The 21,987-nt window shown below is 41.9% G+C and overlaps 2 protein-coding genes across 2 annotated transcripts; one reads left to right on the forward strand and one right to left on the reverse strand.

The window, feature by feature from the left end:
- Positions 1-761: 761 nt before the first annotated feature.
- On the forward strand, positions 762-11,333 carry LOC118821341 (protein APCDD1-like). The gene is made up of 5 exons (XM_036589911.1): positions 762-1,205; positions 2,033-2,210; positions 3,279-3,807; positions 7,976-8,297; positions 9,695-11,333. The coding sequence occupies exons 1-5, from the start codon at positions 1,157-1,159 to the stop codon at positions 10,132-10,134; spliced, it is 1,518 nt and encodes a 505-aa protein (XP_036445804.1). The 5' UTR covers positions 762-1,156; the 3' UTR covers positions 10,135-11,333.
- LOC118821407 (vesicle-associated membrane protein-associated protein A-like) lies at positions 10,735-20,605 on the reverse strand. The gene is made up of 6 exons (XM_036590002.1): positions 20,406-20,605; positions 18,149-18,301; positions 16,415-16,518; positions 15,752-15,832; positions 11,929-12,108; positions 10,735-11,753 (listed from the first exon to the last, which is right to left on the reverse strand). The coding sequence occupies exons 1-6, from the start codon at positions 20,461-20,463 to the stop codon at positions 11,592-11,594; spliced, it is 738 nt and encodes a 245-aa protein (XP_036445895.1). The 5' UTR covers positions 20,464-20,605; the 3' UTR covers positions 10,735-11,591.
- Positions 20,606-21,987: the final 1,382 nt, after the last annotated feature.

A 21,987-nucleotide genomic window follows, 5' to 3' on the forward strand; every position in this document is an offset into this window, starting at 1 on the left:
CTGAGCGCAAATAGGAGACGATGGCTTTCTAATATCTTAACTGCGCTCCATGCATGGCAATAAAAGGACAACAGAAGTGGGCTAATACAATAATAGCCCGGAGCTAATTACATCTCGGCTAGGCTATTACCTCCTTCACTTTCTCTGATTTATCCTTCTTTAAAAGTTACATTTAACGCGGTGATGACAATAGCTGACTCACTCGCTTACAGATAGCCCACCTTCCCCAGCTACTGAGCCCAAGACGGTGGGAAATTATATATATCACTGATTTGACTAAAGAAAAACGGATCATATCGTGACGTTATTTGTTTTTTTCTCCTGCACCCGTATTCCGGCAAGCCCCGCCTCCTGCGCTGGGATTGGCTAATAGAACCTCGCCTTCTGCGCTGTGATTGGCTGGTTTCGGCGGACTTGTCGTGAGTGTGAGCTAGTTCTGGAAACCAGTTCTGGAAGATCAAACTGGATTTATTGGAATATTGTTCTAGAACACTTGTAAGCATGAATGTCCAGCCAGTCGTCGAGTGTATGAGAACAGTGTTCTAGAAGCAGATTCACGTTCTAGATCGCAGTTCTGAACTAGCCTACCAGCCAATCGTGGTGCACCAAGCGAACCACTACTAGCCAATCACAGCACGGGGGCGGTGTTTTGTCGAAATACGGGCGTGAAAAGTAGTAATAAATAAATAAAATAAACTATATCGCGCTCGTGACGGCGCTCCCTCCTCCGGTACTTGAAGTAGGAGGCGATGACGCGGGAAAACGAGGAGAGATAACGTATTTGATGAGGCGTAAATAGTCAAGAGTTATTCCGGTCAGAGACGCTGTGTGTGTGTGTGTGTTGGGGTGGGAGGGAGAGGGAAGCTCGCCCCCACCTCCTCTCAGTACAGAAGCGGTGAAGACAGTGGAGAAGTTTATATGACTGTCAGTTTGTGAGGATGCAGCGCTGCGCCGTGCGCGGACACCGTGCTGTTGTTTCCATAAAGAATGACTCAAACACTTCGTAGTGCTTGTGTGTGGTGAGGAGAGACGCCTTTTAAGTGAGCAAGTTTGCTTAAAACCTCAAACGAAGAGCCCCTCAGAGGCGTCACGTCAGGCTTCGCAATTAGCCAAAACTTTGGCAGCTTCATCTTTTTCTGAGGAGAAGTTTGGAAATATGTTTTTGTGGTGTTACACGGCGACGGTCCTCGTGCTTCTGAGCGCTGGTGAGTATCTCTCTCGTTCAGGTCCCAGTAAAGCTGAAGTTGGTTTCTTATTCACCAGCTTCTTATTCCATTCCACCTTAAATGGTGCAGCAGATAAAGGTTCTGGCGGTTGTAGTGCGCCTAATAACGGCTGCGCCCGTTTAAGGTGGAGCGGAAAACTGGAAGAAACTGGCGAACTTCTCGCTGGCCTCGTCGCTCGGCTCCCCCATGTGGGCTAAAGACGACCACTAATGAGTTTAATTTTCCTGCATTAGATTAACACGATAAGCGATTACGGCGCGTGCTCTAAATCCGGCGTGAGGTTTATAGGCTGAGCGGGCTGGACGGTAATTAGAGAGCTGAGCGGCTCCGTTAATTCGATTTCAGAAGTCTGATTAATACTCAGTGTAATTCGTCCATTCGTCAAAACGGCTGAATGTCACGCAGAGCGCTGCTAACGTTTATGCTCCGCATACATTTGTGCTCCACAAGTCAGATCATTTTAGGGATGCAGTCAGTGAGAGAAGACCTTAAATAACGCTGTAATTTATATGTAGCCTATCCGAAAAACAGTTATAAACAGGCCAAAAATATAGTGCCGGGTTTTTGATGGTGCTTCAAACGTTAACTCCTTCAGTGAGGTGTCAGATAAAACTGTCAAAATGTCAGTTACGTCATGTTTCATGTCTGAATCCCCCCCTGGGCTCGATCTGGATGTCTCAAACCTGGTCTGCCCCTGCTCGGATGTTATTTTACCAGGCGACTGAACTGAAGTGCACTGTTGAAGTTATTTAGAACTGAGCTCAGGATGTGCCCCCTCACCCCCACCCTTCCACCCCTCTCTGCAGGTTGGTGCGAGAGGTTGCCTCCTCACTTGGTGAGCTCCAGCCCAGTACACCTAGAGAAGAGCTTCGGCAGGCACTCCAGACTCAACCAGTGCCACTACATGCTCAGACATCTTCAAGATGGAGACCGGATCAGTGTGCACATGCCTCCTGATATCGCAGGTCACTGGGTGTCCGACAGGTAATCCCCATTCCTGTCAAAATGCTTTTCCTCACAGAAGGGTGAAGGGTGTTTGCACGGTTAGTTACACCAAATTTATCATATCTGCACCACTTTGTGTTGTTATTCCAACTACAGAAGGGACAGTATGAATGTTGTCTATAATGATGGCAGCATGCAAAATTGTCGTGGTGTTATTGTTAAAACACACCAGAAATGTTTTGAAAAACAATAATGCACACTGAAATTGTTTCACCAAAGGTGTTATATTAATAAACCTGTTAAACCTGTCATATTTATTTTAAAAAGCAACAAAGAAATCTCCCTCCACAATGATTTTAAAAGGCCCATTTCATTTTCTGCACTATTTTGGAATGTAAGAGTTTGATTAAGTATGTAAAAATTAACAAGTTTACACACGCTGATGTCCACATTTGGAAACTTAGCTGATTATGATTTTTTTATAATGTCAGAAAAAAACAAAGCATTTATGTATACCTGCCTATTGAGCCTACAGCAGTTTAGCTTCGCCCATTCACAGTGACGTTTTAAGGAGTATCTTATTTTTGTATGAGATGCAAGATGGGGCAGCCTATCAGAACAGAGGTCATTCACATACGTTAGTCTTAAAGGCACAGTAATAAAGCCACCCTTTTTAATTCTAAGGGATAAACAGAGGTTGAAAAATGTCATGTAGATATGAATTGTGACTTTTTGGCACATAAACCCACACAGACATTAGTGGACATCAGAGGAAAAAAAGATAAATACAATAAAAATGTAGGTTATAGGTTCCTTAACAAGCATCAAGTTTCTAGACAGGCACTGCATGTTATACCTGCGTTGTGCTGGCGAGTGTTTTTCAGGGAGAATACAGCCATAGGCTGTTTACTTCCACTGTGACTTTTTAAAAAGATTATTAAAATTTGAAATGTTTTTGGAGTTCATACTGCAGTATCTTTTAAAAGCAGTAACAGTGCAAACCCTAAGGGTTTTATCCTGCAAGTAGGACTCGATGTGATGTATTACTGGAAAAATAATGTAAATTTTAGTGTAAGTAACAGTTTAATGTTATAATTTCCTTTAAAGCTGTGAGGTGAGATCCGGGCCTGAATTCCTCATCCGATCCTACCACTTCTACTCCAACCACACCTTCCAAGCCCTTCAGTTCTACTACCGGGACAACCACTGCCTGGAGCCCAGCTACACATTGCTCACCCAGGGCACCATCCACCCACGGCAGGCCTCATGGGTCGTCCGTGGAGGAACGGAGGCAGACTTCCAGCTCAGCCGTGTCCTGCTGGTCAGCCACACACCCGCAGCGGCTGAGGAGCTCCAGGTGAAGCTGGAGCAGAGCTGTGGTCTGATGAAGCGTCTGGATCCAGGGCTGAGCTATGAGCTGTGGGCCGACGGCTCCGAGCACTCCAGTCGTGACTGCACCCGTGGCTTAGACTTCAGCATGCAGGAGTTACAGCTACTGCGCATGGAGAGGCGCCATCGCCATGGCGACCCCACCACAGATGCAGAGGAGTTGTTCTTGGGGGACGTGCACACTGAGCACGCTCAGAGGAGACTCCACAAGCCCTCGGGCTACCAGCCCCCCCTACAGAGCGTCAAGGTCAGTGCCTCGCCTCGGTGTGCGCCGCAGGGATGGGGAAAGGCTCTAGAGCGGGCACCCTGCGTTTTCCCAAGCTTGATCTTTGCCGTGCTGAAGACGTCCTGAAGTGACGGTGCAGTGGGGGGTAATTAGAGGTTCGCTACTCGAAAACAGTTCAGCAGTGCCGCACAGTTCCGTTATGCATTTTCCAACTTGCTTGGTAGAGCAGAGCAGAACTGAAAAGAACAAAAATGTTTTTGAACAGTTTTTGGAAAATTCTCGGGTGAGTGGGTAAGAAACACATCCTAATCTTTTATTTCTGAGCTTTACCTTATTTGTTGGAGGGTCTTATCAGACTAATATTAGAATTACAGCAGATAATAATGACTCAGAATGTTACATGAACTTAGCATTGTAAGTGACATTGGATGAGAGCGTCTGCTAAATAATGTAAAATATTGTAACCTTACATAATTTAAATGTTTATAATAATTGTCTTGTCGGATTTAGCTACGCCATGCCTAGTTAATCAATGATCCATGTTTGCTTTACAGGTTTGACCTCTTGGATTATAGTGTGTTACACTCATTGTGCATGTTATCAGCTCCTTGTGCATGTTATCAGCTCCATTTACCATATAGGTGCATTATGTAATTGTAAAACTACAAAGTGAACCTATATGGTAAATGGAGCTGATGGAATGGACAGTGAGCCCCCTGTCACCCTGTTCTTCAATGGTCAGGACCCCCACAGGTATTATTTGGGTGGTGGATCATTCTCAGCACTGCAGTAACACTGACGTGGTGGTGGTGTGTTAGTGTGTGTTGCACTGGTACGAGTGGATCAGACACAGTGGTGCTGCTGGAGTTTTTAAACACTGTGTCCACTCACTGTCCACTCGATTAGACACTCCTACCTTGTCAGTCCACCTTGTAGATGTAAAGTCAGAGACGATAGCTCATCTGCTGCTGCACAGTTTGTGTTGGTCATCCTCTAGTCCTTCATCAGTGGTCACAGGACACACTGCCCACAGGACGCTGTTGGCTGGATATTTTTGGTTGGTGGACTATTCTCAATCCAGCAGTGACACTGAGGTGTTTAAGAACTCCAGCAGCACTGCTGTGTCTGATCCACTCAGACCAGCACAACACACACAAACACAGTTAGTCAGTGTCACTGCAGAGCTAGAAATGATCTACCATCCAGATAATACCTGCTCTGTGGTGATCCTGAGGGGGTCCTGACCTTTAAAGAACAGGGTAAAAGGGGGCTAACAAAGTATGCATAGAAACAGATGAAATATAATCTGTAATTTTAGAACTACAAAGTGCTCCTATATGGTAAGTGGAGCTGATATAATACACAGTGAGTGCAGAAACAAGGAGGTGTACTTAATGAGGTGGCTGGTCTGTGTATATACAGTACTGTGCAAAAGTCTTTGGCATCTAAGCAAACTGTTTAAAACCATTGATCCTAGCAGTGAGTGCGTTTTACCAGTAAAAACACCATATATCATTAGAGAAAATACAAACTAACACAGTAAAAAGTAACAAGAAGTTTTCAAACTCGTTGTTTTGTTCAACTCCATCAGCAACACACCTGAATTAGCTTAATGAAGCACTGATTAGCCAAACCATTGGATGATGAATACAGTCAATACTGGGCTTCCTTGAAGAATAGTTTGGAAACATTAACATATATAAAATCACTACTTACCCTGTTAATGTTATCTGTGTAGTGTTTTCGGAGCAAAGAAGTGCTTACTATTCAAATAAATAGCTTTTCTAAATCTAAATTTTCTAAAGTGCTTTAGAGTTTTGCACAGTTCTGTATATATTTAAGTTGTCACTGGTTTCAGCAATAACAAGATGTTAATTATTGGTTATCACTGTTGAGCCAGAAATTCTTTATCAGTGCATCCCTAGTTGTATTATGGCCCCAGCAGAAAAGGTCACATTTACTCTTTGTCCAGAAAAAGTAGCCTCACCTCGTTGTTAATGACACTAATAGATTTATTTAACTGAAATGTAATGCATTTAGCTGAAGGTTCCCTCGACCCTGGCTAACTGCTTGACTAACATGTCCCCACTGAGTGCTGCATCAGCAGTCTGTCAAACATGATCCCCCCCAATATCAGATCAGCAGCAGAGATGCAGATCAGCATCCCACTAAAGTGAGCCCACTTACAGCAGAGAGCAGCAGTTTGCTACAGCCCGAGACAAGCAGCAGGACCGCGTCCTCCAATAACAATAAACAAGCCCTGCTGCTGTGCCAGAAAACAGGCTCTGATTCATATTCATGCCTTCACAATGCGCATCTTTTACGTTCAACTATTATGACCGTGTAATAAATGGCCAACTGAAGACGAGTAGCAGCACCATAAACCAAAGGGCCCTTTTGCCTATGAATATTAATATAATTCTTAGAGCCAGAAAGATGTTAGCAGTCGTGGCGTTTCACTGTAGACTTCCATCACATTGTGTGTTCAGCCCGATGGCAAAAACGCACACAAAAGCTGAAAAATGGATGAACTGTTTGACGGAAGCATGTTTAATTTATTAAGTGCTGTGTAGTGTAAAGTAAAAGGTTGTATTATACATAACACTTTACTTGACGTCAGAAGTGACACTGTGATATAATTAATTCATGTCATTAGGCTGTCCTCATCTTCCCGTGTGTGCTTGCATCAGGTAGCTGTCGTGCCCTTCCTTGTACATGCTGAGAGCATTATGTATTCATTGGCTTGCTCTTTTCCCCAGTCCTGCAGTTTTACTCTAGTATTTCCATGATCCGACGTCAACCACTCAACTATTTCAAACAAGGCTGATACAGAACAAATATCAGCGTTTCCCCTGCCGTTTTAGTGTGATTTCAGCTGGTGTTAGAGCATACCCGGGCTGCTGATCCACTGCTATCCCCTGTCTGCTTCAAAGGGAATGGGGAAATAGCGCTGCAAAGGGCATCGCTCTGAATTCCAGCTCCGACTTGGTGCGTGCCTAAGGCGCTATGGCAGGGCTGAGGGAAAGCTGCAGCCAGACTTGAGAGGTGGAACGGGGGCTTTCAGCTGGATTAATGCTTTTCATGTGTGCGTTCTCCCCCCATCCTCACACTCGCTGCTCTTCATTCTGATGCGTACAAAAAGGCGGTATGAAAGATGTAATGCAAAGTTAATGAATTCTAGTTTGAAGCTGAATAATTTATGGGGAGGATGTTGAGTCATGGCAATCAAGCAATGGCAACTTATCAGAAGTCAAGCTCCTGCTTCCAATAAATACCCCAGGCCTTCACGTTTCAGTACTACAGGTGTAGGGTAGACGTGGACTCTAAAACAGGAGAGGGTGGATTGGGTTTTAATAGTTCGCCAGATTCTCAGATATGGATAAAGGCTTGCCCTTGAATGAATTATACAGTTAATGCTGATTCCTGACCACAAGTCATATTTAAACCAAGACCAGGCAATCTGTATGTATGAAATCATGTCTTTAGCTTGCGTTTGAGTCTGAGAGAAACTGACAATAATGAAACTCAACGAGTATCTGTCGCCCACACCGCATTCTTCAAACGACTTGCCTTTAGCCCAATCTGAGAAGTGATGAAAGACCTTTTCAAATTGCCAAACTTGGAATTGCCTTGGTTTCTCATGATAATTGTTTTATTGCTGTCATTACTCATGAGCGGCTTTGTGTTGTAGAGCCATGACTTATAACCGCTAATCCCTGCCTTTTCATCTGTCGACTTCACCGCAAGAGTACAACTGCCTTTGCTCTTATTGGCTGGGAAAGACATCAGGGTTTCTCCGTCCGCTGTCAGATGTACCAGCCAATCTGGGGGCTTGCCATCTAGACATAGCCGGCCAGTCTTCAAAACCTGTATATAGTCACCATCGGAACAAAACCTTGTATCTGTTTTTGTCATTTTTTAACAAGATTTTAAAACACCAACAGTCCTTTATGGTGTGCTAAAATGTAATGATGAATGGAGCAGTAGAAATGCCCCAAAATTACATGGAAAAATATCTTCCATTGACTTCCATTTCTAATTTTGAATGTTTTTGCTTCTCCTGTAAAGTCACCATTTTGGAGACATGGGATTTTGATCCCTCATCTTGTCTGAAATATACAGCTTTTATATCAAATCCTCAAGATTTTATATCAAATATCAAGATCACTTTTTCGCTCTGTTCTTGCAGACCTACGATGCAAGCTGTGTCATTTGTCAGATCGTCTCTGAGGCAGATCTGTACAATCCACCTGTCCTGCCATCCCAGAATGACCGTCCTCTGCGTCTCTATGGTAACTGGGTTAGCAGACGCTGTGAGGTCCGCCCAGGGGTCCTCTTCCTCACCCGTCATTTCGTGTTTTATGAGGACAGCAACATTTGGGAAGGTCACTACTATCACTTCTCTGACCCGGTCTGCAGGCACCCCACTTTTAGCATCTCTGCGAGAGGACACTACAGCCAAGGAGTTCCCTCCACTGTAGTGATGGGGGGCACCGAACTCACTTTCACAGGTAAACCATAAGTGGTTTTGAACCTGTGTTCTGCTGCTGATGCTAATGATGAATGCTCAGTTGGTCTAGCTGTGCTCCGCCCACAAATGCATTCTTTCATAGCAGCTGTTGAGAGGTTCAACAAGATTTACAGAACATTGAAAAAAATCTCATGCAAACCAATGAGAAATTGTGACACATGGCTCTGTTTCAGTAAAAATGTCTAAATTTAGTGAGTTATTAATTTCAAGTGATATTTATTTTGTCTGCCAATGCTCTGTAAACTCTTAGGATCTCTCGTAGTGCTCTTAGGATGTATCAAGCCATTTTAGCTTTTAATACAAAGTTTCCTCAAGAAGTCAAAATGTTCTTAATACTAATAAAAAATACATTTGACATTTAACGAGTTATGCACAGAGCCCTGAAGTGACATGGTAATTATTTTTAATAAAGCGTGGCCACAAATTAATATATTGAGGCCGTAAAATAATATGTAGAGGGCATGAGTTATGAGAAACCTAATTTGTGGCCTCAATATAGTAATTAGTTGCCATGCCTTATTAAATATAATCAGTGTCATCTAAAATCAAATTTATAGAATTCTGTTTTAGCAGATTTCATTTCCTGTTTCCTGTTCATTTTAATGGGAAAACACGTTTTTACTTTATTTAGTTTTTAATTAAACATTTACATGGGGTGATTCAGTTTTTAGGTAAATTTTAATGTGGTGTTGAAAATAAAATTACTGCATTCAGTTCTGCAGATTTAATTCTTATGTGTAAAGAAGTTTTTTGACATGTATCTTTACATGTAACAATTCAGTTTCTAGGAGTATCAAATAAGTTGGATCATGCAGTAATTAGAATCAATTAATAAGAACATTTTAATTAATAATAGTATAAAAGATCCCTCCCGTTAAAAAAAAATTGAATTCTTTCTAGTGAGAAATTTTGCACATTTCATTTCTTTACTTGTTCAAATTCAGTTTCTGATATCAAAAATCATGGATTTAAACCTAAAACAAATTTCATACAGACTGGGTGCAGTTTCTTCTCTATCGCGTAATCAAGCTAATATTAGCATGGCGGCAAAATGGTTGTTTTCCAGCCTGCCTAGTTTCGATTAGCTACAGCACCACATCTCAGTGTTGTAGCCAACTGAAAATAGAAACTCAACATAGCAAACTTAGTGTAGCAAATCAAAACTCCAACAAAAATTCATTAGGGTGAACTGGATTTTTGGCAAAGTTCTTCGGAGCTTGTCCTGCCTCGCAGCAGTTGCTACGAAAGAAAGCAATTATGGGCGTTGTACACACACACACACACACACACACGCACGCAAACACATTTTCAAAGCCTTTTATCCTCCTGGGTCTTGATGTCCTTAAAATGCTGACTCATTTCTCCATCTTGTTCCAGTGACCCATATGAAGGTCACTCCCATGGACATGGCCACTACTTCTATATTGAATGTCTTCAGCGGGGACAAGTGTGGAAAGCAGGGCTCCTGGAAGCTTGGAGTCCAGCAGGATGTGACCCCCACCCTAGGCTGTGCTGCCCTGGGCATCCGTTTGCCCCACACTGAGTATGAGCTCTTCCGCATGGGGCGAGATTCAGCTGGACACAGCCTCCTCTTCAACGGCCAGAGACCCACCAACGGCTCGAGCCCAGACCAGCCACACAAGCGTGCCACATCCTACCAGCCTCCTCTCATACACTGCATCTCCAGTCAGAAGGGGTCTACAGGCATTGGTAAAGAGGGTGACCATCACTTCAGACTTGGGAATGGATACAAGACACTGGACCAGCACCTAGTATTCATCATCGTGTTGGTCAAACTTGTCTTCTGGAGCATTTAGGATGATATGGGGAAATTTTTTGGGGTGTAGTTTGTACCCTAGAATGCTGATCAGGGGTCAGTTCTGTCCTTTTGCTCACTGAGAACTGATCTTGGATACAGATCCTTTAACTTTTCCTGAACCGCAGGACTAATTCTATGACATTGTCATAGATACTGTGAAACTACTTCAACATGGGACAATATGTTGGGTTTTTTAATGTTGTAAGAAAAAAAAGATTTGTGGCTTTACTTGAACACGTCCAGATGGAAGCAGCTTGGGACTATTTTATAAGAAGGCTGTATATTAAGGTGAAACAGTTGATGGTCAAGTGTCGTAAACATCCTTGCTCCAGAGGAAAGTATGCATGACACAAAGAAATGTTATCACATATCCTTCCTTCCATTATTGCAGCTACTCTTTCAAATGTAGTTCTGAAATAAGAAATTACTCACAGCTCTCCCCGTTCTTTACCTTAGGCAAAGAACACACACTGCGAGGTGTGGATTATTTATTATTGATGCGTAGAGAAAAAGATTTGCCCAGACATTCATTTGTCGTTTGCCATCCACAGCATGCTTTTTATCATGTGAAAACATACAGAGACGCCAAACACTGAAATGAGAATGTTAAAGATTTTATTTAATTTTCATTTTTCTTGTTTCCTCAAATGTTAAATACCATAGGACAGGACTGTAAGAGTGGTGATCTTTATTCAGTCAACAGTTGCCTCACAAATGAGTATATAATTTGCATAAAGAAAAATCTAGTAAGACTTGACATAACTGTAAGACGTGTGTGTTTGTGTCAGGTGACTGTGGGAGAAAATAATGTACATGGAAGGAGGCACATATTTCCCAGCTGAGTTATCAACATTCAAAGAAATAAAATTATTTTTAATTTTAAGATCAATTTGACTGTCAAGAGACCATTGAGCAATACGTAGCAATGTCTTTTTTTCCTTTTTTGAGGTTTCCATTTTCTTAAAAGGATTAAAATAACATACAGTACACTTAAAACATTTCATTCAACTCTTATTAAAACCACAGAGAGAAAGAGAGAACAATTTATTTTATTTATTCATCATAGATTTCTTTTTTCAAATTACCATCAAGGTCTCTACACATTGCCTCGATCTGACTGTAATTGATGTTTAGATAAATGTACAGTTGCTGCCCCATACCACCCTTGGAAGGAAAACAAAACAAACAAATAAACCACACCCAGCACCACAAAAAAATAACAGAAAACAAAAAAAGAGGGAGACTTTGTTCTTCTCGTTTGAGTGTGTATGTGTACTAACCGTGTGAGATTGCAAAAAGGCAAGGCCTGTTTGAATGATTCTGTACACAGACGCATTTTTTCCGCCGCCTTAGGCCACACTAGCACTGATGCGACGCTGAACGATAAGAACACACGCTTTGCCCCTCAGACCCAGAAGAGACTGGAAGGAGCTGGGCAAAACAGATGCCTTTATCCTATAACACAAACTTCCCAAGGAAGAATCCAATGAAGATGGCCGCAATGACCACGAGCAGCGAGGGGAGCGATTTGGAACTGGTTTCCTTCCTCATCATGGCTGCTGTGTTCGAAACCATGTTGTCCGACCGCTGGGCTTTCCTCATCCGCAGACCCTCGTCCTTATAATGAGAAGGATCAAATTACACATCCAGAACCAGAAGAATAATCGTACATTTCTCTGGAATCACCTATTAACTACATGTAGATGTTTCTGGGTAGTTTCTGTTGCTGGTATAATAAATGTTTTCCTCTATGTCTACATTGTCTACTGTGTTTAGAGCTTCTTTAGTGTACCTTAAGTTGCCGGTTCTCATCTGCCAGTTTGCTCATTTCTGACTGCAGCCTCTTGCACTCCTCCATCAGCTTCCTCATCTCTGTGTCATCCAGGGACAGGCTGCTGGACTTGGCCCCTGATGTGCTGTCTGCCTTGGAGGTGTTAAGGACCGGTGCGGCTTTGGTCGGGTCTACGTCATTCTGTATGGGACAGACACGGAAACCTTTACAGCTGCAACTGTGGATGTTTAACAGGTAAAACAAGTTTACTCAAAATACAACCTTGATTAAACAGCAAGTTCAGTTCAATGAGTGTTAATATGGAGAGTATCTGTTTCTGTGGCATTTCCACATGGACATGGTTCGACGCAGAACACTTAGGGCACAGTTTCCCTGACATGCTAAGCTAACCTTGCTCAGGGCCACAAAACTGTTCGGTGGGAAGACTTAATGATGTAGCTATTGGCTGACTGATTCTACATGACTAATGACTGATGCAACCTCATCCTGCGTTATTTCAAAACCAAAAACAAGTTCAATTTGTTTACAAAGTCATCAAATACATGTTCAATTTGTTCAATAGAAGCCAATGCAACAGTAACAATTGCTAAACGTTAGACAGTGCAGCTACCGAAGAGAATGGAGCTGGTTAGTATTAGCTTTGCATAATAACAGCTCTGCTCACCACAGAAGTGGTTCAATTTAGGCTAAAAGGCTAAGCAGACAAGTTTAGATGATAAGGACAAATCTAAAGAAGCAAAGCAAAGCAGCTAGTGTTGGAGTGACAGAAAGCAGAATTTAAACGTGTCACTTGTTCTTTAAATTTGTAGCCTGCTAGCTAGGCTAATGCAAGCTGGCTCCTCTCTCCTAGTTAGCAGTAATTCTAGTTAGCTTAGTTAATGGGCTACACATCCAAACTGTGCCACACACAACAGTACAGGTCTGATTCTGACTAACTGGTGCTCTGCTGTTAGTGTAGATGATAAAAACTCATGTCTGAGAGCAGATCAGGCAGCAGGGGTTGGGGTGACAAAGATTATTTCCGTGGTGTTTTAAGCAGTAGCCTGCTGGGCTAAGCTACGGCAAGCTAAATGAGCAGGCAAAAGTGCCACTCACAGTACAGGCTTGGTTCCAGCTAACTGATGCTCAAATAAAATATGTTTAGAACATAAAGACTCATATTGGAGAACAGAAATCCGAGTGACAGCCAGAATCAAATGTGTTCTGTGGTGTGTGTAGCTATTAGTCTGTTATCAATCACTGAGCCACTGTCATGTGTAGTTTTTCTGCTCCCAATTTAACAGCACAGAAGACAAGGGGGGGAAAAAAACGTAATTGGTCTCACGAGTCCGCACCAGGACGATACAGCATAATACAGCCGTGGGAACTATTTGGCTCTACAGTGGAAGTTAGGTCTACGAAACCAAGTTAGTTTGGAATTACATGGGCAGAATGAAAGCAGTAGGCGAGGATTTTAACTGCCAATGTACATTTTCGTATGTCGTAGTTCTGACTGAGGAATTTCTTCTAGTTCTTTTCACTTATTTTGATCTGGTATTTGGTAGTGCTGACTGACAAGATTCAGCCAGATCTTTTTACTTTTTTTTTATTTGAACTGTTAACTTGATCACCTTACAGCGTGAGCAATGCAGTTTTTGCTTTTCTTCTTCAATCTCTTCATCAGCCACTGACTGGCAAATAGAGAACTGCGATTTCTGAAACGCAATTCCTGCATTTCGGATTCCAAATGAAAAATGCAGGAAAAAGCCCTAAACCATAAACATCATTCTTTTTTCAGACTCAGGACTTCTTTCACACTAAGTACAGCACCATTACTCATTATTATAGAATACCATGTGCAGACAGGCTCACCTGTTAATAAGTCAAAATATTGCTTCAAGTATTTTGTTCCACAAAAACTTGTGAACTTGCACTAACTTGGCTACCTCTCACAAACCTGACTCTGTCTATCCCTCCCTGTTCTCTGGCCTGGCCTGAAACTGGGCAAATGCTGGTAACCCATGTGCCTGCTTCCTATGGGGGTGCAGTACTCTCCAGGAGTGGGGGTGTCCTGGTAAGCCGTACAGCTCTGCAGCCTGGGAGTCAACCTGGCTACATGGGCACGCAGCTTTTGGGAGCTGACACCTGACTTTAAAAGGGTAAAGAGTGGAGGGATATACTAGCAACATGCATAACAACTACAAAAGGAGGCTACATTCTTCTCAAGCAGGTGTTTTACAAAGAAAATAGATCACACTGGTAATTTTTTTAGACAAGAATGCAACCAAAGTGCAATGCATGGCACATGTGAACAATAGCAGATGAAATATTACTTGTACAGAAAAAAATGTGACCTGTATATGAGGAAAAAGGAAATAAACTGTGAAATTGTTTACATAAAGTACATTTTATAAATATTATACTGAGCCAAAACGTGCTAAGATTAAGCTAAACCAGTATTAGTATTCTGTCAAGGAAAATAAAATGCTAGGCATTAAAAATGCATAGACGTAAAAACGTCCAGTCAGGTCACTGTCCCTAGTGAATGCAGGAAAAGCTTGAAGCTATAGTAGTGGATTAAGGAGAAAGTCTCATGGAGCATAGCAGATGCAGCAGGAAGCATAGAGAAGGTATTACATTTGAAGAAGCCATGTAATCATTCAAACCATTAAAATACCTGCACTTTCAAAATGCACATCTGCATAGTCAAAACCAATGTTTTAAAGCTTCGCTCTATTCTAAATCTTTTAATCTGTCTTATTCTATAGCCTCAAAAAGAACCTGAAACACCCGAGATTACCAAAGGAGAATATGTACCTTCACAGTGTGTTGTTTCAGAGAACTGATGCTGATAATCGGGTACCTCTGTCATGGGAATATGTAAAACCGGCATCTACAGCAGTTCCTGATTGAGACTTTGAAAATACACCTAGGTTGACTTTTTATGGGTTGTAGTCTGCTATATGTCCAAAAGTTTGTGGACGCCTATCGATTCTTCTGAAATTAAGGCTATTAATAGGTATTTTTCCCCCTTTGCTGCAGTAACAGCCTCTACTCTTCTGGGAAGATGTTACACTAGATGTTGGAATACTGCTGTGAGGATCTGATTGTACTCAGCCACAAGAGCATTAGTGAGGTTACTGATGGTGGACAATTAGTTCTACATCACATACGCCACTCCAGAGGTGGGTTATATGGCAAAAATATACCATTGTGATATTTCAAGAAATGTTGCTCTAAATCTAGTTAAATATGACTAATTTTGCTCTCTTTATAATGAAACATGCAGTTGGTCAGTGTTCTACAAGTAATGATGATATCCATATGTTTAGAAAAGCATACTGTATTGCTGTATTCTTAAGACAATGATATATATTGTCACATTTCCCAGCCCTACTGAACACCTACACGTCTTAAAGGTATTCAGATAGAGCTCCATCACTCTAGAGAACACAGTTGCACTGCTCCACAGCCCAATACTGAGGGGGGATTTATACCCTTCTAGTCAACGTTTTGCACTGGACATGGTGAGCTCAATTGCTGCAATCACAATTAAAAGGCATGTCTGGATACTTTTGCATATAGAGCGAGCGTTTTAATCCTACAGCTGCATTTAGCATTCTACAGGTGAATACTGTAAGGATTATAATGTCCGCCTTCTTAAAACTCAGACTATAACTATAGTTATGACTCACTTACTTATTGGTCACTTCATACTATAGTTTCGAATGAATGTGGGACAGCTTGGAATGACGAACCCCTCTGCACATTCAGTAGTCTAAATGTCATCTCCAATCCTGATTACCCAAGCTGTTATAAGAAGAATGCACACAATAGTACCCACCATTTTATCATTTTCTGAAGGCAGTTCAAAAACACATCTAAGCTTGGAGTCCATTAGGTCTTCTGGTTTTGCATCTTTCCACTATAATAGGAGGAAAGCAGAAAGCACATAAGCATAATGTATACATGTGTACTAACTGTACATCCGTATTTACCAACGTAGAAATCTCAAATAGACTCTATATAGAAATCCCTGATGGTACAGATTTGATTATCCTTTGATGCAGTAATCTTTAATGACTACATGCGATATCTTGAGGATCAATTCTTATAATTATTATTGTCAAGCAATAACCATGAAACAAAACATTTGTAGAGAGGGAAGACGGAAAAAAAATGAAACAAAAGTGTGGGAGAAGACGGAGCAAGAGGAAAGTGGAAAAAAAGATGGCCTTCCGAGATTATATTATTTTTTACAGGTCAGCAGGACCTTAACACTCAAGACCTGTGGGATGATGACGGCAGCATGAATAAAGTGTATGCGCTTGTACTACCCTCTGCTGGCTTAGACTTTAAATGCATCAAAAAAGATAAAGTTACTTCTGTGGACCACAATATAGAAAAACAGATGGCTGAACTCATGAAACATCACAGTGATACAGCCAAAATATGAGACATCCTTACAAGTGGTGACATAAACAAATAAAACAAATAAAATGCTTACCATTGCTTCCAAGTCGGTTATGTTGTTTGGTGCAAAAATGGTCTGCACCATGAATTTATGCTTGCTTTTCTCATTTGGGTCGTAGTCAAAAGGTTGCAGCATTACTGGAGTAAAGAGGAACAATCAATCAAAACAGTGAAGCTTGGGACATGAACAGAATGACAGGCAGGCCTTTGTAATAATCATATGTAGCATCAAAATTATTCTGCTCACCAACATATAGTTTGACAAAATGGAGTTTTAAACACCTCAGTGTCACTGCTGGACTGAGAATAATCCACCAACTAAAAATATAGAGCCAAGAGCATCCTGTGACCACTGATGAAGGACTAGAGGATGACCAACACAAACTGTGCAGCAGCAGATGAGCTATCGTCTCTGACTTTACACCTACAAGGTGGACTGACAAGGTAAGTGTGTCTAATAGAGTGGACAGTGAGTGGACACTGTTTAAAAACACTAGCAGCACTCCTGTGTCTGATCCACTCGTACTCAACTCGCCATCATCACATCGGTGTCACTGCAGTGCTGAGAATGATCCACCACCCAAATAATACCTGCTCTGGGGTGGTCCTATTAGGGTCTTGTCCATTAAAGAACACAGTAAAATGGGGCTAACAAAGCATGTGGAGAACCAGATGGACTGTAACTGCAGAACAGCAAAGTGCTCCTATTCAGCAAATGAACTTGATCAAATGGACAACGTTTGTAGATACAAGGAGGTGTAGCTGGTCAGTGTATATATAAATATTGTTCTTATTGTTTTACATATATTTATATATCTGTATTATCTAAAAGTATATATATATATATAAGACAATATGACCTTTTTATAATCTTTGGGCCGTATTACAGAAACATCCATACTTTTAACCTTATCTGTTAAGCCACAATGACAACTTCAGTTAAAAATTAATTTTCAGCAGTAGCTATTACAGAATAATGTTCCTAAGTTAAATATCATATCCACACTCCAGATTTTTAAAAAATTGTATTACAGAAGCAACCTAACTAGACAAAATCTATAAATACTATTAATAACACCTGTTTTAAGTTTCTATTTCTACAATTAGTCATTCTACTGCAAAAAAAAGTTAGTGTTTTTTTTTTTAGGAAAGAGTGTATAAGCAGTAAGCAGCATAACAAGATCACTGTAACTAGCTTACATTTATTTATCATGCAAAACAGCAGTTTCACTTGTGAGGGGTTTTTTTTTCTAGCTTTAAGGTTCAAAAAATCCCGAACACTGCAGACATGTTCTCCCCAGCTCCCTCTCACTGCATGTGTTAATGTCAACGAAAACCTCTCAAATAAAATATTATGACTAGACAGGGCTGGACTTGAGGCTGTATCTTAAGAGGAATAACATCTGCGGGGCTCACAGGCCAACTAAAGTGAAACTAGGGAGCGGCGACTCCCAAGTAAATTAGCAGGGGGCGCTGACAATTTAGTTAGATAAGATTCCAAAATGAACATATTTTGCTTCTGTAATATGAATTTGTGAAAAATATTTTCTTGACCTTGTCATTCTGTAATAAGGCCTCTGCTCTGTCAGTCAACTAGTCAAAACCCCTAACATGACATAACCTAAGACTGAAGTAGCCATTTAGAACAACAAAAAGTAATATTAAAAACGCAGCAGACAGGGTTTAGGAAAAGCTTTGTGAAATGATGTGTGACAGGAGATGGGGCTAACCAGAATATGTGTATAAATAATGCTTGTACATGTCTCACCAGAGATAATGACTGAAGCACCAGGTTCAATGATCCCACTGTTGGGTCGCACGCAGTAGCGACGTGGGGCTGTCGTCTTCACTTTGAAGCATACTTTTCTGTCGGACGGGTTCCGGAGCTTTAGATTGGTAGTCACCACATCTGTAAAGGGGCCTGTGGGCAGACACAAAACATCAGTAAACAACTTATTATTCTTATTCTTCAAACACCTTTTGAATAACATCACAATTAATCTGATCAGTTTATCTCAACTACATGTCAGACACCATGCTGTGCTGTATTCAGCTTATAATGGTTATAATAACAGACAGAGCAAGTAGCCTTCAGTAAGTGAGTAAGTGGCCTCCAGTCTGCCGTGCACAAAGCTTTTCGAAATAATGGACCATGTAAATGAGATCAATTTGTGCCCTTTAACTAGGCCTACGATTAAGGACTCGCTCAATAACACCTATAAGTGCATCAGAGAAAACAGCAAAAACAAACACAGCCTATGTCTTAGCAAGTGACTAATTTGAGAGTATGTAGCCTGTAATACATTTTGGACCTAGAAATGTTTATAACTGTGATGTTCTGTCTAAGACCATTAGTGCACACTTATAGTGTGGTGTATATTTAAAGAGACTCTCTGGCCAAAATGAAAAATTGAGCCAGTACTAAAGCTGTTGTAAACATGCCTACTCAACTCCTCCAGTGGTGCCGCAGCAGTCGTGAGTACGATTTTCCTATTTCACAACTAGAAAACCCCCTTCTTATGACTCATCTTGAAGGTGAGTGGAGCTTTAGAAAAAAATTACACCTGCTCTGCGATGGGTTTTGGTGAGGGCTATTTGAAATGTGCTTTTTTACCACCAGTTGACTAATGCAGAAGGAAGGAATACAGATAACATTGCTGCTAGAAAGCCAAATGTCACATCTGTATTAGCCTCTACATCAGTGGCACAAAAGTAGATCTCTTTACTGCTGAGGTGGGATTCATGTATTTGCATAATATGGTCAGAGAATGTTGAATGCTGATGGACGAAAACATGAAAAGGCATACAAAATTGTGAATTATGCCACACCAGTGAGGCTGAGCGATACAATGATGCGGCTATAGAATCTCGCATAACATGAGAAATAAAATATGAAGTGCGAGTGTCAGACTTAAATGCCCCTTTAACGGACGACCATGATGATGGCTGGGTTAACTGGACAGCTTCTGAATGTTTTGCTAGCAGTGAAGTCAGTGAATGTTACTTTCAGGCATGTCCAGCTCACAGATGGCAAACAAGAACCTAAATAACCAAATCAAAGCTCCTGTGCTATAATGGACCACGCTAGCCAGCAGCATCACATTTACTGAATGATCTCAAGTGCGAGCCGAGCTAAACAAACATGTCTGCGTTGGTTTAACGATTAAGCTGGACTGGAGTGGGCATGTGAACAGATCCCAGCGCTGTAAACAGTAGTTATGGAAGCCAAAGCTGTTAAATGAAATGTTTAGCTGCTAATTTCCAGCTTGGTAACGTTAGCCGTATTTCCTCAAGTGCCTTGTCAACTGCCGTAATGTAGCTGGCGAATCACACTTGCTAGCGTGGCAAGTGCAGAAGGGCACGGCGCCCCGCTGCGATCCCACAGAGCTAACGCTAACGCTAGCTAACATGGTCGATGATTAACCAGCGGGGTTATATTTGAAGATATTTAACTGTTCAACAGCTGCTCAGATGCACTAGTAAACCGGCGTAGCTCAGCGCTGTGAATTAGCTGTGGGTTAAGATCTGCTAAGCGGCTATACAAACAGTAAGTTAGCTAACCTAGCTAACTAACTACAGGCTGGAAACTAAAGCTAACCAACGAGGCTGAAGTCGTCTTCCTATTCGCCAGCTTCTTGTTCTTATTTTCCCGTTCCACCTTAAATAGTGCAGCAGTTACATTCTTACGCCTGAGGTGCCATTTAAGGTGGAACTGGGAAATTCGAACAAGAAGCTGACTTAAGCCTCGTAGCTAACCAGAGGCCTACAGTCGACACTGAGTTTAAAATGGCGGTAGTGGGTGGGAGATATATATATATTTAAGTTATATATACTGATGTTTTCAACGTTTATCCTCGGTCTGGTATCAGCTTAACCCCGAAAGGTTGTCAGCTAGTTAGCTGGCTAACGTTAGCTCCCGAGCCTGGAAGTAGATTAGCTTAGCCAGCTAACCGTTAGCGAAATAATCCTTTGACAGGCAGCTAGTCCACTCTCCGCGTCCAGAGCAGGACCATCTGAGGTCTTACCTTTAAACTTCAGGTCAGACGGCGGGTCGAGAATCAGCACTTGCTCCAGTTTGGACATATCTGCCTGCTGTTGGTTAAGCAGTGAGGGTTCCCGTGCCAAACGCCGGCGTTGATGTAGCAGCTGGCTGACTCTGTGTGTATGTGTGTGTGTGTGTGTCCGCCTAATCGGCGCTGAATCTCACTGAGTCACACACAGCCGTGAGCGCGCACACGAGCAAGACCGCGGCGGCGCGCACTGCGCTCTGCGCGATCCCGAGAGCACAGCGCTGCTCCAACAAACTCTTATTTTTCATTTTTTCGTCATTCTATATTTACATGAGATGAGGAAAGCAATGCGCTTTTTCTCTATTACAAACCTTTTACGATTTGGATTATTTTTGCCTTTCTTTTATGTTTACACATTTTTATTTCCCTTTTCTTTCTGTACTTTCTACAAAATATTATAGCATGTTCAAAAAAATTTCACATTTTAGTTTTAGGTTATTTGTTCTTCGGCATTTATTCACGGGGTTATTTTGCTAAGGACTCTTATTGTTAAGGGGTGGGCCTGTGTGTGAGAGTGTGCGTGAGCTGAGAGGGAGAGAGAGAGAGATGGGAGGTAAGCTATTAGATAAAAACTGCCTATGTGTGATGTAGCTGTGGCCAACAACAACTGATGATAAAGCACCAGGACTTGTGTGAAAGCTGCCATTCTTTTAATAGCGTTTAACGTTACATTGGTGTCAGAAGTAAAAAGTTTTTCTGACGGCAGACATTCTGACGATCTGGCCGCTAGCAGCTAAACTAAGCTACCTAGTTCTGATGAGAGGTGGAGCACTCTGTTTATGAGACAGTAGAAGAGGACAATAGTGAGTTTGCATCTTCAAGAGTGTCCCAGTCATTGGAAGTGAGTCATACCACCCTTGTGCGCCGTGAGAGAGCAGTGGTGGTGAAAGAAGAGCTGACATGGTGCCCTAGCCTGGAGTCAGATGCTCAGATGCTAGCTGTCATTGCGCAACCTTCCCAACTTCCATGACATCAGCGGAAAATCCGTTTTCAGATGTAAATAAGGATGGCAGCACCCATGGACAGAATTTAGCAGCAAACAGTAAGACTCTAAAATTATCCGGTAAAGCAGACTGGGAGGCTTTCCATGCTCAATTTGAACTAGTAGATTCTGTGAGTGGTCTGATGAACTGAAAGCCCTGTACCTGATGCTTTGTTTGACTGATGATGAATTAACTTGTCTGCTATTGATAGATCCTATAGAGAGAGAGAGCTGATTACAATGCATTGGTCGGGGCACACTGGAGGTGTTTTGGACAGAGTTTCTGGCCTGAGCCCCTTTGGTTTGAACTGAGTAACTGCTGAAGACAGGCAGGGGAACCATTAAGAGCCCTAGCTAACAATAATGAAACTTTTGCTAGACAAGCTTATGCTCACATGCCACCTCTTGTACAGAGCAAGATAGCATGAGACCATTTCATCACGGAACTGTCTCCAACTGAACTGTGCATCCACACACCTGGCCCACCCACAAGACTTGCCTGAGGTGCTGGAGAGAGAGTTGGTGTGACCAGCAGTTTCATGGTGCACAAATGTT

Source organism: Colossoma macropomum, unplaced genomic scaffold (assembly GCF_904425465.1).
Source record: "Colossoma macropomum unplaced genomic scaffold, Colossoma_macropomum, whole genome shotgun sequence".
Lineage (NCBI taxonomy): Eukaryota > Metazoa > Chordata > Actinopteri > Characiformes > Serrasalmidae > Colossoma > Colossoma macropomum.

Coding starts and splice junctions, on each gene's coding strand:
- LOC118821341 (XM_036589911.1), top strand. CDS start 1,157: ATGTTTTTGTGGTGTTACACGGCGACGGTCCTCGTGCTTCTGAGCGCT. Junction 1,206..2,032: donor CCTCGTGCTTCTGAGCGCTG/GTGAGTATCTCT, acceptor CCCTCTCTGCAG/GTTGGTGCGAGAGGTTGCCT. Junction 2,211..3,278: donor GGTCACTGGGTGTCCGACAG/GTAATCCCCATT, acceptor TTTCCTTTAAAG/CTGTGAGGTGAGATCCGGGC.
- LOC118821407 (XM_036590002.1), bottom strand. CDS start 20,463: ATGTCCAAACTGGAGCAAGTGCTGATTCTCGACCCGCCGTCTGACCTG. Junction 18,302..20,405: donor GTCTGACCTGAAGTTTAAAG/GTAAGACCTCAG, acceptor GTCTGCCCACAG/GCCCCTTTACAGATGTGGTG. Junction 16,519..18,148: donor TGCTTCAGTCATTATCTCTG/GTGAGACATGTA, acceptor TCTTTACTCCAG/TAATGCTGCAACCTTTTGAC.